Raw genomic sequence first — 16,393 nt, 5'->3', positions numbered from 1 at the left:
GATATTTACTGCATTGACTACATTACACATTTACTATTCTAGATGTTTACTACATTACAAGTTTACTACGATGCATATTTACTATGTTTACTACAGCTACTTTGTTACTTTTATTATAGTTTGAGCTCCGAAGCATTCACCTGATCAGTTTGTATCTGTCTTTTTGTTTCTGTCTAGTTGGATCAACTTGTGGTTTTAGAGACACCTGTTGATAAATTAGCATAGAGTTCATTTTGAAAATGTTACCAGATGTTTTGGTTAAATTTAGTTTAATTTGTTGTGCAGCTCTTCAACAAATATGTAATATCAGGTCACTTTCCATTAGGAGTCCGGAAATTTAGGCAGAGCGAGTACCAAGCAACAAGGAGAAAGAGACAAAAGAAAACTTTCTTTTAGTTGGAAAACCTCCAGCTGAACCAGACTCAGTTAAGACTACCAACTGCGGGGAGAGGAAACAAGATAAAGAAAAGCTAAGAAAAGAAAATAACTGCAACAAAAAATAAACACTGCGAATAAGCAGGATTGCAGATTATAAATAGGCATTTCTGCAGGGAATAAAAACAGAAGAAATCACACTCGAATGCATCGGACAAAAAGAAGACAATACAGGTGATCAGTTCATGATGGAAGGTTATTTAATGACCAACAGCAGAATATCTGAAGGATCACATGAGCAAACACTATCAGATCAGTCATTAAGGACAGTTTTATTCCTAATTTTCTGAGTATGATGTGAGGTCTTGTAGGTCCTTTTTTCTCAATGTTTGTTTTGTAGTCCAACCAGCAGCTGAAGGATGTCATCACAGTCCTCCTCCAGTCTTCCACAAGGTGAAACCAGCTTTTAATCATCTACCTCTGAGGTGGTAATTAAATCTGTGAAGATCGCTGCAACGAACACAAATTCCAAACTTTATTTATACGAGAAAAGACAAACAAACAAATAAAAATAAACTGCAGCAAGAAGAAGGCCGGGTTTTGCTGCTCATAATTACAGCTCCTGAAATGCACAAAAGTGTGTTCACTCGTTTTATTTTAACAGAAAATATGAGCTGATCATATCAGCGTTTCTCACCACGGCTCGATAAAACACTGATGAGGGAAGTACGTCTGTTCGCCATCTGCTCGATGTGAAAAGGAAACGTATGTGTGACTTACGCTTTGGATGTGTAATGCAGCGTTCAGGAAGCTCAGATCAGCTTCTGGACCTTCTTATTTTAAATAAGCTAAAGGCAAAACATTGAAACTTCAAATTCTGTTGATTCTTTTAAAGAAAGTTCTGATTTAAGAAGGCTAACATATGAAATCATTTTTAACAAGACAACACATTTAGTGACTCTTATAGCCTGACTTTTTGTACAACATTTAAAAAGATTCAATCGAGGCTCTGAATGATTTCTAGGAAATTATGTGCTCAGCCTCAGGAAGTCAGTTTGTGTGATTCAGTTGAGTGCAATCTTTCTCAAATGTTCCTCAATAAACTTCGGGGTCAAACTTAATCTGCAGATATTCTGAAAATAAAAAATTGGGGGTTAAAGGTCATGCGAACATACGATCAGCTCCATGGAGTCTCTGATCGGTGGTAGAATACTGTCTTTTGGTGCACACCAACACGAACACTTAATACTTGTTTCCTAATAAAATGAAATCCTCTGTCCGTCTTTGTTCGTGCTGCTAACTTTCTAGCTGTCCCGATGAACCGCTGGTATTCACAAATTCATACGACACATTACTGCAGTATCAGATCAGGTCTCTTCCTCCGTGAGGATAATATTTCATGTACAGGACATTCGTTTTCTAGTCAACTTTCAGCCGTGAGTCACCGCCGGTCTCTGGCCATCCATCATCTCCTGACCTTCAGCTCCGAGGCCTGACGCCCGCCGGGGGCACACAGAGGGTGACTAATGTCATCTCAGCCGCCACCTCATCGCACCAAAGGCCTCTGATATCCTTCAAGTATTATCTGAGCCCGACGTCTACAGATTCCTATCACTGCTCCCAGCTTTAATTATTCACACTGCTGAATCACATGCTCATCAGAGAGGGGGAGAGAGCGCCAGCCCTCCGCTGCTCGCTTATCTGTCGAGCTGGATGGCACAATCTCAGCCATCTTTTATTTATTGTATATTTGAAGGAAGATTGTTTGAGCATACCAAAATGCTATGTCTAAGTGATTTTAATAATTTATGTGTGGAAAGGAAACAAAAAAAGAGTTTGCAAGTTCTGTCTTCCTGATTTTTCTGTTTTAAAAATGAACTTTTATCCTGTGTTCATGGCTAAAAGTTGAAGGGTTTGAAGGGGATTTTATTTCAACACTCAAAGCTGGCGACAGATGTTAGCATGTTAGTGTGCTAGCACACTGCCATGCAATTTAAAACACTTTTTCTTTGTCCAGGCTAGGCTTAAGGCTAGCCAAGCAAGAACCTTTTAATAATTTTCTTTAATTTTAAATTATTTTTTTTTAATTTTCTCGAACAGCGTCCATGTTTGTGTGCAGAGCGGAGACAGACGGTGTTTCTGCTGATGGAGCTGAAAGAATCAGCCCGCCGGGAGTTGAGGAAACTTTTGCACTGACCAGACGTGCTGATCAGGCGGACTGATGCATTTGATACAGACTGAGGTTTAATATTAGTTAATGTAGCAGGTTTTTTTTACATAAGTATGCCAATTTTTAGGAAAACGTTGTCTCATGAGCCTGAAAATCAATAAAAAACAGACCATTATTTGGCCTGAAAGAAGACTTTTACACTTTTACTAAGGAACTAACTACTGATAACTATTTGACAGAGACTGTAATGTTTCTAAGAGTGTAAAAAGCCACCTAAATCTATGGTAAACCTTTATTTTGGAATGAAAGTACAGTTTTAAGTTTGTATCAATTTGCACAAATACAGTAAGTCTTCTATAAAACATATTAACTCACAGTCACTTTGTGGTTTTTCTGAGTAAAGGTTGCTGATACACCATAACTCTGTGGTTTATCAGTTTGATCGCATGCATCCTTCCTGCACAGCTAGGAGCCAAACGTCTTTAAGTAAATTTGTGTTACGTGAATCTGTGAACAGTCTGAAAAACTGCTCATTACGGGCTTCAAAAAACTTCCACTGGTTTTTCAGCCTGACGCCCCGGAGTGGGACTCTGGATCTTATTTCTTTCTGACAGGTCCAGGACAATAGAGACTCATTTTTTAGCAGTGGGCTGAGGATGGAGGGTGGGGGCGCAGAATGGCCTGCCAGATTGACTGGCCAACGGAGCTGTCACTGGGGGCCAAGAGGTGGAGATGTTCAGGGAGATGGCGTTTGCGGCTCAGGAGATAAGCATCAGTGAGAATATGAGAGGCATGATGGTAATCTTTCACAGGAAGACAGGCTATACCATTGCAGAAGAAACCACAGGAGAGAGGCTGACCTTGCGCGCTTGTGTTGCATCGCTCTTTGAAATAGGCCTGAGCGCCGACACCCTGCAGACAGGAAGACGCTCAGTTTAAACACGAAGACCAAAGAGCTGGGCGTGATGTGCAGATCATGAAAAAAAAAGCTGTTTTAAACTTTTCTCTGACTGCAACGAGCTCCCAAAACTAGATTCAAACTGATTTATTATTATTTTGCAGGAATTATCTTAAGTCCCTCTCCCCCTAAAAATACTGTGCACATGTTAGCTTTAAGTGAAGAATATGGATAAAGGATAACAGGGTTTTTATTGCCTGTTGCAAAAAGGCAGATGATAGTTTTTTGCTTGTGTGTAGGTGTGTGTGTGTGTGTGTGTGTGTGTGTGTGTGTGTTTGTCTGTCACCAAAATATCATATAAACCACTAAACAAGTTTGCAAAACTGATGCAAAACAATCTATTTATTTTTTACATTGTATAATGCAGGATCAGATTTGATTTGACCAAACTGGACTACAGCTGGACTACTGGTTTTAAAATAAGCCAGAGTTTGCCTTTAAGTGTGCGATCATTTCACTGAGTAATGTTGAACACCACAGCTTCATCCCTGATTTACCTTTCAGACTTTTCTCCATGTTTTAAAAAGAATGTTTATAACTTTATCTCTGATGATTATCAGCCTGCCCTGCTGGGAAACAGATCAGATTAAACTGCATAATATATTCTAAACACAATTCTTCCAAATATGTCTTTTTTAGCTTTTAGCTTTTAAAGCTACCACGTTGTGTTCTTAAAATCTGCTTTTAAAGTTGCAATCTAAAGCAGTGTGCCACTTTTGTTTGTTTCTTTCTTTTTGCAGGAAGATTCATTATCAGTTGTTTAATCTCTGAAATGAAAGCATTGCACCAAAGAGGAATATTACTTTGAAAGGTTAGGCTTTAAATAAATATCGGCACAAATTTATATTTGGTTTAAGCTTCGTGTTTGTAGCCGGATGATAATGAAAAGAGTAAATGTCATCTTGTTTCCTTTTGCACTTGGTCTTGAAATGTCAGAATGTTCCAGCTCACATCAACAAAAAACACTCCATGTCGTGAAAGATTCATTCAGCCCTCATTCATAGAGCTGATAGTTGCTGTTTAAAGACGTTTAAGGGTTTGTGAAGATGGTGAAAATTATATCGCACAAGAAGTGAAACCATCGTCTGACAGGAGAACAGATCTACAGAAGTTATAAATACATCTACCACTATCAGTAATTCTGAAGAAAGATTTTCTTAATTCTCTGAACTGGCAACATTTTTTTTTTGTTGTTTTTACATGAAGATCAGTAACATCAGGTCAGAGACGCGGAAGACAAAGTCCTCTACAAACCACCTTTCATTGTCTGAAACAGACCTCAACATGTAGGCTAGTTGTTCACCACACAGGAAGCTGTTTTAGGTTACTGCAGTGGGCTGCTCAGCTTCGACAGATAGAGCTGAAGCCAGCCGAGTGTTTCTGGATGTTTCTGAGAGAGGAGAAAAACTGCAGACTATTTATTTCAGCCAACAAATACAACCCAAGGAGAAGAAGAAAAGCCTTCAGGACTAAAAATAAGTAGGTAACTTTTAATTTTTTTTCTTATCTCACAAGGTTTTGTGTTTTTTCTGAATTCGTAGAAGTTAAAGGAAGACGAATGTACCAGAGAAACACTCGTCGGGGGTAAAAATAGATCAGAAAGTTTAAACCTGGTGAGGGGACACTTTGAACGCTCAGATTTTCTGCTAAAGGTGAGAATTTTCTCTTGATTAAAATTCTAAAAATAAGCCTCCTCCAGCTACTCTAAACATTTTAATTTAATTTGATGCAAAGGATTTTTATATAAATTAAATAAGAACACCAACGTACTGTACGCTCCACTTTGAAACCAAAAAAAAACATTTTACACCCACCCTTACCTTAACCCACCAGCTACTGTAACTAAAAACCTGTGCAGGATTTAAACTAAAGACCAATCAATTGGCTTTAAAATACAAGACAATAAGATATGAATATAAATATCTACAATAACATGGAATTATCAGGTTTAAAATGTTGTCTTTTTACAGTTTTTAAATGATGGCTTAAGTGCATTTAGGAAACCAGAACTCCCTTTTTTCAAAACACTTCACTCAAATACCACAAACACAGATCCTTCACATAATAAAACACTTTTGTAGAAAATTATACACTAGAAACTATATTTTATTGCCACATCAACGCACAGTATTCAAACAATCAAAACCCTTTTTTTAAATAATTTACACACTGATGTGCCAAACCTTAAACCCTTTCTGCAGGCAGCTCAACACGGCGCTGCAGACCGATGAAAAGACTTATTTATCGCCGTATGTTTAAGTCTTTCAACATGGAAGTCAGATAACATACAGTACATTCCAGTTGTCTTACTGCTGGAAGCTCAGCAAACGTGTGCAGACAGATACTGTAAAACAAAACTAAATCCAACACAATTACAGGAACTGTATGGGGGAGGACAGACAGGGGATGGGGCGGCAGTGGCTCAGGAGGTAGGGGTTTGTCCTGTAATTGGAGGGTTGCTGGTTTGAGCCCCCGCTCCGGCTGTCTCAGCCGTTGTGTCCTTGGGCAAGACACTTCACCCGCCTTGCCTACTGGTGGTGGTCAGAGGGCTCGGTGGCGCCGGTGTGATGGCAGCCTCACTTCCGTCAGCCTGCCCCAGGGCAGCTGTGGCTACAATGTAGCTTACTGCCATCAGTGTGAGGATGAATGGGTGAATGACTGTAGCGCTTTGGGGTCCTTGGACTAGATAAAGCGCTATATAAGTGCAAGGCATTTACCATTTACCATGGGACTGAAAAAAAACGGCCATCCTGTCTTTGCCGAGCTGAATCTGGCCTTAAAACGTCAACGACATCAGAGTTTTTATCCTCATTATCGCCTGCCGGTGAAAACGACGGAGCAGAGATAACGTTTGTAACTCATGAACTGAATAGATTTAAATAAAAGTTTCAGAAATAAATGATTGCATGAACATTGTCGTCAACCCGATTCAAGATGGCTGCCACAGCTAACTGAGCCAACACGGTGATCTTTACAGATACTGAGATAAAATTTGGTGTGGTAACTGCTAACGGATCATGTAAAATATTGGTTAAGATCATTTTTTGGCCTAAAGTTTGACCAAAACAGCTCTAATTGTCATTTCTCAACATAAGAAGGTCTTAAGTTTAAAACCTGGGCAACATGCATTCCTTCAATGAACACATTCATTTTTCAAGATATTGTGAGAAGAAGCTCCTTTTGTGAATCTATTCCTGAACCTTTGCCTCATCAGTAGAGTGCTTCTACCCGACTGGTGTGTTTTTAGTCCGCCTCACACACATTTGCACACTCTGTGGATGTCCGTTCAAAGGTGTCAAACAAGAAGCATCATTTTATATTTCTGAGGCTGAAGCAGACAAACCTGTTTAGCACTTTGCAAAAAGTGTGAGGCTGACATCATGGTTATAGCTGTGAAACCTGGGTAAATGTGGGTATTAAGTTTCGCTAACACTAAATATTATGACTAAAAACTTAAAAGATTGTGCAGCATTTAATCTATTAAAGATCAACATAATTGCTTAAAAACACAAGACTTATGTCCGCACCAACATTGACTCATCAGGTCCTTTTAACAGTGTTTGTCTTCTGTGACTTTTATAACTTTTCCCGTTTGATTCGCTCTTGATGCCCAAAGCAAAGTTTTGGTCCCAAACTCCTGAAAGGTTCGGTGGGTAAAGATGCAGCAAATCCACTCCACCCGTTCCCTTTGACGTGGAGTTTATTTCCCAGAGTAACTGCTCAACTTCAGATGTAATCGCCTTCCTTTCCACACACACCTCATCCCGCCCCACTCCCCGTGTGTCAGTAAGCTGTAGAAAGCAGCCAAACAGCTCCACTGAGTGCTGCACCACGGGGCCAAACCCAGTCCTGGGACTGAGCCTTCCTCTGGGACTGTGTGACACGGTGGCCTGTAATAACTGCTGCCGTCTTAAAATGCACTAACTTCTATTCTGGGTCGGTTTTTCTTCCTGCTTCCTGTTTCATTTTCCCCTCACAGCTAAATGGATCCAAACACCAGGACCTGTCAGTCAGAGAGCAGCAGGTTTTCATCCTGAGCAACTTCTTCTTCCTCTTTGTCCGTCTCACGGTGTTTTTAAAAGCTCAACTTACACCATGTGCGACAAAGAAGTCTTCACCCTTTCCTCCTCTTCCTCCTCTACTCTGACAGGCTTCTGTTCATTTGGTACGAAGGGTTAAACAACGTGACATTTGAGTTTTTGAGTTGGAGAATAATGAGGGGTTGAGTGGCCCAAAGTCAGACGTTTCCACATTTTAAAGTCAGATTTGAAAATATGGGTTTTCTGTCACGAGGCCAACTATTTACTGAATGTTTTTTTTTTTTTTTAAGATCAAGAGTTCAGAACAAATTCCTGTTCTCAGAGATTTACTTTTGATTCTGAAAAGCAAAATGTTTGTTCTGCTCAGCTTTTTATCGAAAAGTCACTCAGGTTTTTAAAACAAACGTGTTTCCAAAAAGTGTTTTCTATTATATGAATACGGCATCTAACAGGAAAACCTGGATAATCTTGTTGTTGTTGTTTAGCTGATGATTCGGAGACATTTATCCCAGGAAGACATTTAAATATGCCTTCTATACTGGACAAAATGAGCACATCTCCTGCTTTTAGCCTCACTTTACTGCCATCCATCTGTCCCCTCCTGTCTGTCCCCTCCTGTCTGTAACACCATTGTTTTCCTGTTTGTTTTTTTACAGTTTCTCTGGTCCACCTACTTTGGCATATTTTGTGCTTTTTTAGTCACTCATATGTGAAAACGTTCAGCTCATTCAGGAGATGGGTTCTAAAATGTTTCTCTTTTTAAACTCTTGTACTTTTTAAAACATGTAACTTTATTTACAAATACTTTCCCTACTTAAATACATTAAAATCTCTCCAGTTCTTTCAGAAACTTTGTTCTCTTTGGAATCTGCTGCAGGAAACTTGCTCTGTTTTGTTGTCTTTTGCTACTTTTAGCTTTTAGCTACTGCTTTGCTTCTTTTAGCTTTAACCCTCTTGTGGCCTTCGGGCTAGATGGACCCAACTTTACGAGGGCTTCAGGAGGGTTAAAAACTCAGTTTCAGCTTCTTCTGTAAATTTCAGCAAAGTCATTCAGTGCTCAGCATTCATCCTGCAATTATGCAAAAAATGCAGTTTTTCTAGTTTATTTGTTTTTATTTTGAAGCTGTTTTTATTTATTTTAGTCTATAAAGTCCTGTGACTGTAGTTACGTTTCCTTTATTGTTCTTTGGTGCAATGGTTGTTTAAAGTTCTTTAAAAATAAAGCTCATATGGTCTGAACATAAGTGATGTTTTCAGCATGTGTTCTGGTGTGGCGTGAGGAACGTACACGACTAAAACAAGAAACATAAATCCTAAAAATAACAGCTTAAAGCATCTTGTTATGTTCAAACTAATGTCTACATTAACTGATGTTAGGTGGAATCACATTCCAACACTAAGTACGCCTCGTTTTGTTGTCTACATCATGAAGAGAGACACAAGTCTGGTGATTAGTTAAAGAGAAACGTCTCGCTGAGGATTTAAATCTGTTGCCATCAAAAGAGACTGATTGTGGGACACCAGCATCACGGCAGCAAAACAAGCAGAAAGCGTGCTGAATTCAGAAGCTCAAAGCTTTAAAAGAAACAAAATTAAATCTCAAAAACTCTTCTAAAAATGAATCTTACATTTAAGCAGTAATTTTTATAAGAAGCAGCTGATGCAGAGACGAGTTTCTAAACATAGAAACACGTTTAAAGAAATTATAATAACTCTTCCTCGATGCTCAGCAGGATGTCAGAAATATAAAAAGTATAAAGAGAAGGTTTTTATTTTATAGCTGTGCATCAGCCTCTTTCCCATTTGTTTACAAGCCGTGTTTTTAAATTAAAATATAAAATCTGTCATTTTATTCTTTTCTCTGGGAAAAAGTAGTTTGACAATAAACTGGTATAGATTCTGTATGATAAAAATGAGAGTTTTTATTCAGAGTTGCCTTTAACGTGAAAAGTGAAGGGGTGAATGGTGAAAGCAGCAGGGGTTTCTGCTGCATGAAGACCTCGTTCTTCAACGTGTCGAGCTGCTCAGGAAGACAAATCCACGAGCAAACTGGGGTGGAAACACACATTCTTTAATAACGGGAAAAAAAACACACAGCTAATGATGTTTTTCCATTTCCTAGTTAGCTGCAGAAAAAAGGAACTGCCATGAGTTCACAGAGATAATGGTGAGTTATGGCGCTCTCAGTGTTTCTACGCTGGTTTCACACAAACCATCTGGGGGAAGCTTTGGGAGTCTCTGAGCTCAGAAACTACAATTCTGCTTAATCATTATTATTGTACTGTAAAGGAAAAGAAAAACACCTCTAAGATCACATGGATGTGTATTTACTCTGTAAATTACAGCTTTTAATTCTGGTCAAATTAATGTACGACACATTATATTTAGTGTCAGCATCTTTACTTATTATCTTATTTTATTATTTAATTTATTCAGCCCGAGGGAATAAAACCAAATCATATATTGTAACAAATTATTACAGCTCTCTGTTTGAATAATAAATGCTGAAAATATATTATAAATGTAAGTCTAAAACGGATTTCTGTGTGACTCATTGTTTTTAAAAAGAAGCTCTAAGTGCGTCAGTGTGCAGGGTAAAAATAGTAGCTTTGTGCTGAATGTCGCTCAACGAGGTTAGTTTTAAGTAAAAATAGCATGTGACCTGTTTTGTGTCGGAATGACTCTCAGCTGCTGACACACAACAGTTCAGCTCAGTATCTGTAAAATTTCAACTTGTCTAGTTTAACTTTTTGCCACAGTGACTTTTTTCTGAGATCAACAGTAAAAGTTTGAATACTGTTGTCACTTTTTTGTGTTCGGTAAGTAAACATGTAAAATCAAAGACAAAAAGCTTAAATGCCACACTGGAAACTGGATGAGATGAAGAGGAAGGAGAAGCAAACGTCTGATGTGATAAACTCTTTCTGGACACACATTTAGTGCCGTCTAAAGAAGATGCGCTCTTTTCTTTCTGCAGGATCGCTTCTTGGAAAACTAGAAGAAATGTGGTAACGTTGCCAACATGAATGAGCCCGAGTACGACGAGGTGGATGACCATGAGGAGGTGCACAGTGTGCGCATACTTCCTGCCAGGCCCATAAACGATGACAGGGAGTACGCAGGTAGAAACACTGACACACATCTTCTCTGTCATATAGATTTCACTTCCTGTTGCAGAAATTTGATTGGTTCTGTTTATCCCCAGCTAAAGCTTAATTTATCGTAAGGCTTTTTCAGTCAATTCAAAAGTGTACTTTTAGCAGTGTCATAAATATTGCTGCCATCTTTTTTTACTTGCCAAAAGGAAGCTTAGCCTTTTGAAGATAAATTATTATGAGTTCTGAAACAAACAAAAGTTTCAACATTTTCTTTAGGACTGAATCATTTAATGCAACTCAACTCATCTACATTACTGTCATTATTTTTTAAATAAATAGTAAAAATATAAAAAGAACAGCCTATAAACATGAACAGCTGAGTCCATCACTTGTTCCAACTTTCTTTAAAGTAGTATTTTGCACTTTAGCTGACACATTGGGGCTGAGTATGCTCTGGTGAGTATAATTAGGATGAAGCTGAAGAAAGCCAAAAAAGAATAAACAGCTTCACTAAATATGTGTCGAGACTGAAAGCAGCGTGGCTCTGAGTGAGAGCTCCTGCTGAGCGAGCAGGATCTGCTGGTGTGTCTCCTGGGCCATTTGTTGGCTGAGTCAGGCTGCAGGAGATTACAATTACCCACGAACACACACTGTACAATCCTGCGCTGATGGAGCCACAGACAGGGACTGAACGTGGCTCTGAATGCTCAAACCTGGTGTATTCTCCTTCTGCTGATCTGACCCTGACCGAGTTATGAGAACGATACAGAGAGAGAGAGTTTAAACTGTGAGCTAACACTAAAACAGCTCAAACTTCCACCATTACTGCACAATCACTGTTCCATTTGCTTTCCAGACAGGGACCGTCCCTGGTCATCCTCCAACCAGAGCCTTCCAGCTGTCTCCACTGTAAGCTGTCTTTTTGCTGTTCCATAAATGAAGCTTCACCTGTACCACCCCACTGCTCATGCCCTCTATGTTGCTCTGTTCTTCTACCAATCAGCATAGAGTCCCTCCTAGATTTCTCCCTCGAGACATGCCACACATCGCAGGTAAGCTTGAGATTTTTTTATTATGGTAAACACAAATGAAAGAAACCTAAATCAAATCTATGGTAAATATTTAAATGACAGTAGTAATGTAACTTCAAAAAGCCTTTTCTTAATTCAGTTATGTTGAACTGCATGGACTTGGCTTGTTTTTTGGGTTTCTGTTGATTTTTATATTTTATGTACCCTCACCAGCTACCAGAACAAATGGGATTTAAGTTACTTTGAATGTGTCGTGGTTTTTGGTCTGAATAGTTCAGAAACTGCTTATCTACTGGGATTTTCACCAGCCACCATCTCTAGGGTTCACAGAGAATGATCCAAAACAGAGAAAATATCCAATGAGCACAAGTTGTGAGGATGGAAATGCCTTGTTGATGTCAGAGGAGAATGGCAGACCGGTTCAAGGTGATAAAAAGGTATCAGAAGCTAAAATAACCACAAACTGAGGCTACGATTCACACAGGCTCACCAAAACTGGCACATAAAAGGTTAGAAAGCCATTGGCTGGTCTGACGAGTCTCTGTAAACCCTAGAGATGATTGTGTGAGGAAAAACCCAGTGGATCAGCAGTTTTTGAAACACTCAAAGCAGTCTGTCTGCCACGAATGACTGCTCCACGTTCAAAGTCACTTAATCCCATTTCTTTCTCATTCTGCTGCCCGGTTTGAACTCCAGCGGGTCATCTAGATGCCGAAATGCTTTGAGTTTCTACCATCTGATTGGCTGATTAGCTTTTTTGAGTTAACAAGCAATTGAACAGGTACATTTAATGAAGTGGCCTGTGAGTAAATCACCCAGAGACTAATTTTGTGGCGAGCTGTTGCAACACCAACACACTGAAACGAACTGAAACTGAGCGGGGTGATAAACACAACTGTTGCCTACATTTACACGGACTTATTTACACTCCAAATGAGTTTTACTGCAAAGCTAAATGGTGCAATCTTCATTTTCAGGAAACTATCTGATAACTGTAATAAACAAACTGGTGAATATACAAGCCACAGATACTGATATCTGTTGCTTCATATATAAGGAGAATTAGAAGATAAATTAAGGTTGGATTTATTGCTTGTCGATGTGAACAGACAAAATAGTCCAAATCAATTAATTGTTGTTTCTTGGTTCAAGCTGGTTGTAAAAGATTTATCTCTTTAATTATTTAAAACACATCAAATGATGGTGTTGTAGTAGCTGTGCATTAGTCAGCTAGTTTCCACTCTTCATTGTTTTAGTAAATGCTCTTATAAGCCTCTAGTGTAAAATAATCTGTCAACTAACAATCAGAACAGTAAATTTTCTGTGGGTTTGCTGAGAACAAACTGTGCAGACCTTCTCTTACCTATCAGATCATTTTTCTCACATTTCTTCCTGCTTCTGAAACGCAGGGCCCGCTGTAAACAGAGACCTAAAGCCGAACCGACGAAAGATCAAATTAGGTGATAAGGCTGTAAACAGTAAACAGTTTAAACCTTTTTTTTTGTCTCTTTGTCCTACAGCTTTATTGTAAATATTCCTGTTTGTATTTACAGAAAGGAGGCGCCCGCCTTTGGAGCCAGAAGATGATGTAAACACCTGTACCATTTACTTTTTAAATGTCATTAAATTGTGTTGATGACCTCTTATTTAATACCCCCTTTCTCATTTTCTTATGTCACAGGAGTCAAACAGGTAACATTTTAAATTACTTCCAAAGGTACTCACTAACTTTGCGTTATAAAAGGACTTACCTAATTGAGTTTTTGCTCTGCCAGGTGTAATTTACCGTTACCTTTTGTCTTGGAGTTGTCCAGAAACATCAGTGACCTGGCTGTGCATGAGCCCGGCAGGAAAGAGTGAGTATATTTTCAGTATTTACTCTCAGTGGGAGCTTTTTGACTTGGCTGTATGTGAACAAAGCCCAGTGCAAACAGTGAGCTGCAGAAGCTGCACTGTGGACGATGTAGCAGCACTGCCATCTGCTGGTTGAGAAAATAATTACAGAGAGGGCTCAAGGCTTTCTGCAGTCAACCTTTCAATCCTGTCATGTGTTCTTTCATTTTCAGCCCACAGCTGAGGACAACTAAAAAGGTAAGTGGGCAAACATGCAGGAAAATGTCAGCCATCGCTAGTGTTCCTATAAATAACTTCAGTGCTGCGCAGAAAGTCTCGAACCAACCCTCATTTCTTTGAATTATGTTTCCAGGAAGCAAGACGCTTCTAAAATCTTATCAAGTGGCCTTGATCAAGCGCTCTAGGCCTTTTCAAAGGTTACTTTTACACCAAGTATCAGTGCAGTCTTTGCACTTGAACATTTTCAGAAGGCTTTAAAAAAAACAACATGGCTAAGAATACGCTTTAAAATTGCTTTTTCAGGCACTTTGCAGTTTGTTGCAAAAAAAAAAAAGATAATAATTTGTTTGGTAATCTTTGAAAATGCCAAAGATAACACAGTTTGACAGGCATATCTGACCTTAATGTGAAGTGCATCTTAACTAGACAAAGGAAGGAAAAAGAAAGAAGAAGCAGGTCTACGAGTATCTACAGCAGATTAACACCTGAAAAAGATGTCCCTAAAAAAATAAGACAATAAAACCTCTGACACGGGACCTGAAATCCATCACCCCTCTCCTGTACACCAAGTTTTCAGTTAATAGCTCTTTAAACAATCACCTCCTCTGGGGACAAAAGTATTTAATATCTTCCAAAGGGCATTAGGTTTAGCCTCTTTACTGACTCAACAAAAACAATCAGACAGGAAATGTGTCATCTGAAGAGGCTGCTAGCAACAATGATTTAAAACTGATCCTTTAATAAATATTATTATTATCTCTGTGTTTGGCTGATTCCGATTCCTGGGTCGTTATTAAGAAGCTAAAGAACCTTCAGAAAGCCCAAAGAAATGTTGTTCAAGAAAAATACAAGAACTTTTTATTCATTTGAAACAAAATATGGAGAAATTAAAGATGGCTCTAATTTCTGCACAGTAATTTATGCTATATATATATATGTGTGTGTGTGTGTGTGTCTTTTCTTTTTTTCCTCCTAGGGAGACTCCAGTTTACATTTAATAGGTAAGATTAGATTTCGTTGAACCTTTTAAGCATTTGGATGACAAATGTTACAGTTTTAATCAGGTTAAATATGTTCTCAGGTCAACAAACCGCTAAAAGTGTTTCAGGTCAACTAACCCATCAGAGACATTCGTTGGATTTGGAGACTCATGACTTAGACAACAGGTGCGACTTTCCTTCCTCGGGTTCTTCAGGACGGTTACATCATGAAACATGAGACTTAGGTGAGCTTTTTGTTGTTTTTGTTTTTATTTAGGGCACACCAAAGTTTAGGTAAGTATGTCAGAAGTCATCATCTTCATCCAGCTTTGGAGAAAATAAGTCAGACTTAACATCTACTTAAAGAAAGGGTGCCGTCACGACGCCATCACCACGAGTGGCCTCGAACCAAAGAAGACCTTGACCAGAGCGATTTTGTTCCAGTGGAGAAGCCGAATGGAAACATACTGGTACCGAAATAAATTAATCAAAGAACGAGCGTTGTTGACCGGGTCACTGACTGATCGCTGACTTCATCGCAGACCTACTGTGAGGAGGACTGGTACGTTGGGGCGTGTAACCGAACAGACGCCGAACACGCCTTACACCTGGTGAACAAGGTACCGCACCGTCATTCCAGTTCAAAATGTTATTGACCACATCTAAAAAAACATTTCATTCATTTTAAAATGTAAAAGTCCAATAAGGGCATAGTGAGCTTAGCAGAAAACCTGGAAGCAGAGGAAACAACTGAATAAGATCAAAGAAAAAACAATAATTTTTCTACTATAACCTGACAGGAACATGCGGTATTTCCCCAGACAACAACAAGTATAACAGTTATAATCAAAGTGTTAAACTAAACAATATGTTAAAAGCTGTCCTCTTTTTGTCCTTATCCTGTTTTAGGATGGGGCATTTTTAGTCCGAGACTGCTCCATTAACACCAACAGTGAACCCTTGGTTCTGGCTGTTTATCATGAGAAGAAAGTTTATAACGTAAAAATCCGGTTTGTTGAGGCCACCAGGAAGTACGCGCTGGGAACAGGACAACGCTCAAACGATGTGAGTGGTCCAGGAGGCCGTTAGTTCCCCTCCCAGGCTCTAAGTCTGTCATAACTCCCATCTCGTTTCTCCTCAGATGTTCGATTCTGTGGCAGAGATCATCAAGTTCCACTCCTTATTTCCAATAACACTCATCAGTGGGAGGAACGTGGCTGTCACCAAATACCCAGAAAACTGCGTGCTGACATGTCCATTAACAAAAAGGGACGTTGAGCATCTTCTCCGGTGAAATTTGTGCCTTCCAGCAAAGACACTTTGTTGAAACCTTCATGTTTAGCAAAAAAATATCCACAATAATTCTGAGCATATTGAAAAGTAGCTATTAATTCGATATGTCTGACAGGTTTTTGTTTACTATCACTGGATCGTGCTCCAGAATCTAATAAAATACGTGGATTTTAAAGCATGACTTGATAAATATTCAAGATGAAAATGTTTTTTTTTATTATTATTTCCTATATAGATTGTGAAGCAAAACCAATTGTTTTTGACTTCATGAATAATATATACAAATAAACTTCTGATTAATTACAAAGACGCTTAAAATGTTTTGCTGATTAATTTATTGGTCAAGAAATTTAAAAGGAAATTTTGGAAAGATTA

The 16,393-nt window shown here is 38.9% G+C and overlaps 1 protein-coding gene and 1 long non-coding RNA gene across 3 annotated transcripts; one reads left to right on the top strand and one right to left on the bottom strand.

The window, feature by feature from the left end:
• Positions 1-767: 767 nt before the first annotated feature.
• Positions 768-13,521, bottom strand: LOC119617329. Its single transcript, XR_005233564.1, has 3 exons — positions 13,424-13,521; positions 3,406-3,457; positions 768-885 (listed from the first exon to the last, which is right to left on the bottom strand). It is a non-coding gene; the product is annotated as an uncharacterized LOC119617329 (long non-coding RNA).
• Positions 4,342-16,336, top strand: LOC108231271 (cytokine-dependent hematopoietic cell linker). Of its 2 annotated transcripts, none has more exons than XM_017408201.3 (16): positions 4,342-4,982; positions 10,521-10,665; positions 11,498-11,550; positions 11,645-11,693; positions 13,082-13,132; positions 13,226-13,260; positions 13,354-13,364; positions 13,448-13,528; positions 13,739-13,763; positions 14,722-14,746; positions 14,827-14,911; positions 15,003-15,019; positions 15,092-15,195; positions 15,268-15,345; positions 15,635-15,790; positions 15,867-16,336. In XM_017408201.3, the coding sequence occupies exons 2-16, from the start codon at positions 10,566-10,568 to the stop codon at positions 16,017-16,019; spliced, it is 1,023 nt and encodes a 340-aa protein (XP_017263690.1). In that variant the 5' UTR covers positions 4,342-4,982; positions 10,521-10,565; the 3' UTR covers positions 16,020-16,336. The 2 variants fall into 2 exon arrangements, with proteins under 2 accessions (XP_017263690.1, XP_017263691.1); XM_017408202.3 differs by lacking the exon at positions 4,342-4,982 and adding an exon at positions 8,409-9,710.
• The last annotated feature ends 57 nt before the right edge of the window (positions 16,337-16,393 follow it).

Source organism: Kryptolebias marmoratus, linkage group LG9 (genome assembly GCF_001649575.2).
Source record: "Kryptolebias marmoratus isolate JLee-2015 linkage group LG9, ASM164957v2, whole genome shotgun sequence".
NCBI classification, from domain to species: domain Eukaryota; kingdom Metazoa; phylum Chordata; class Actinopteri; order Cyprinodontiformes; family Rivulidae; genus Kryptolebias; species Kryptolebias marmoratus.
The sequence above is the reverse complement of the archived record's forward strand: the minus strand, read 5'-3'. Positions and strand labels throughout refer to the sequence as shown.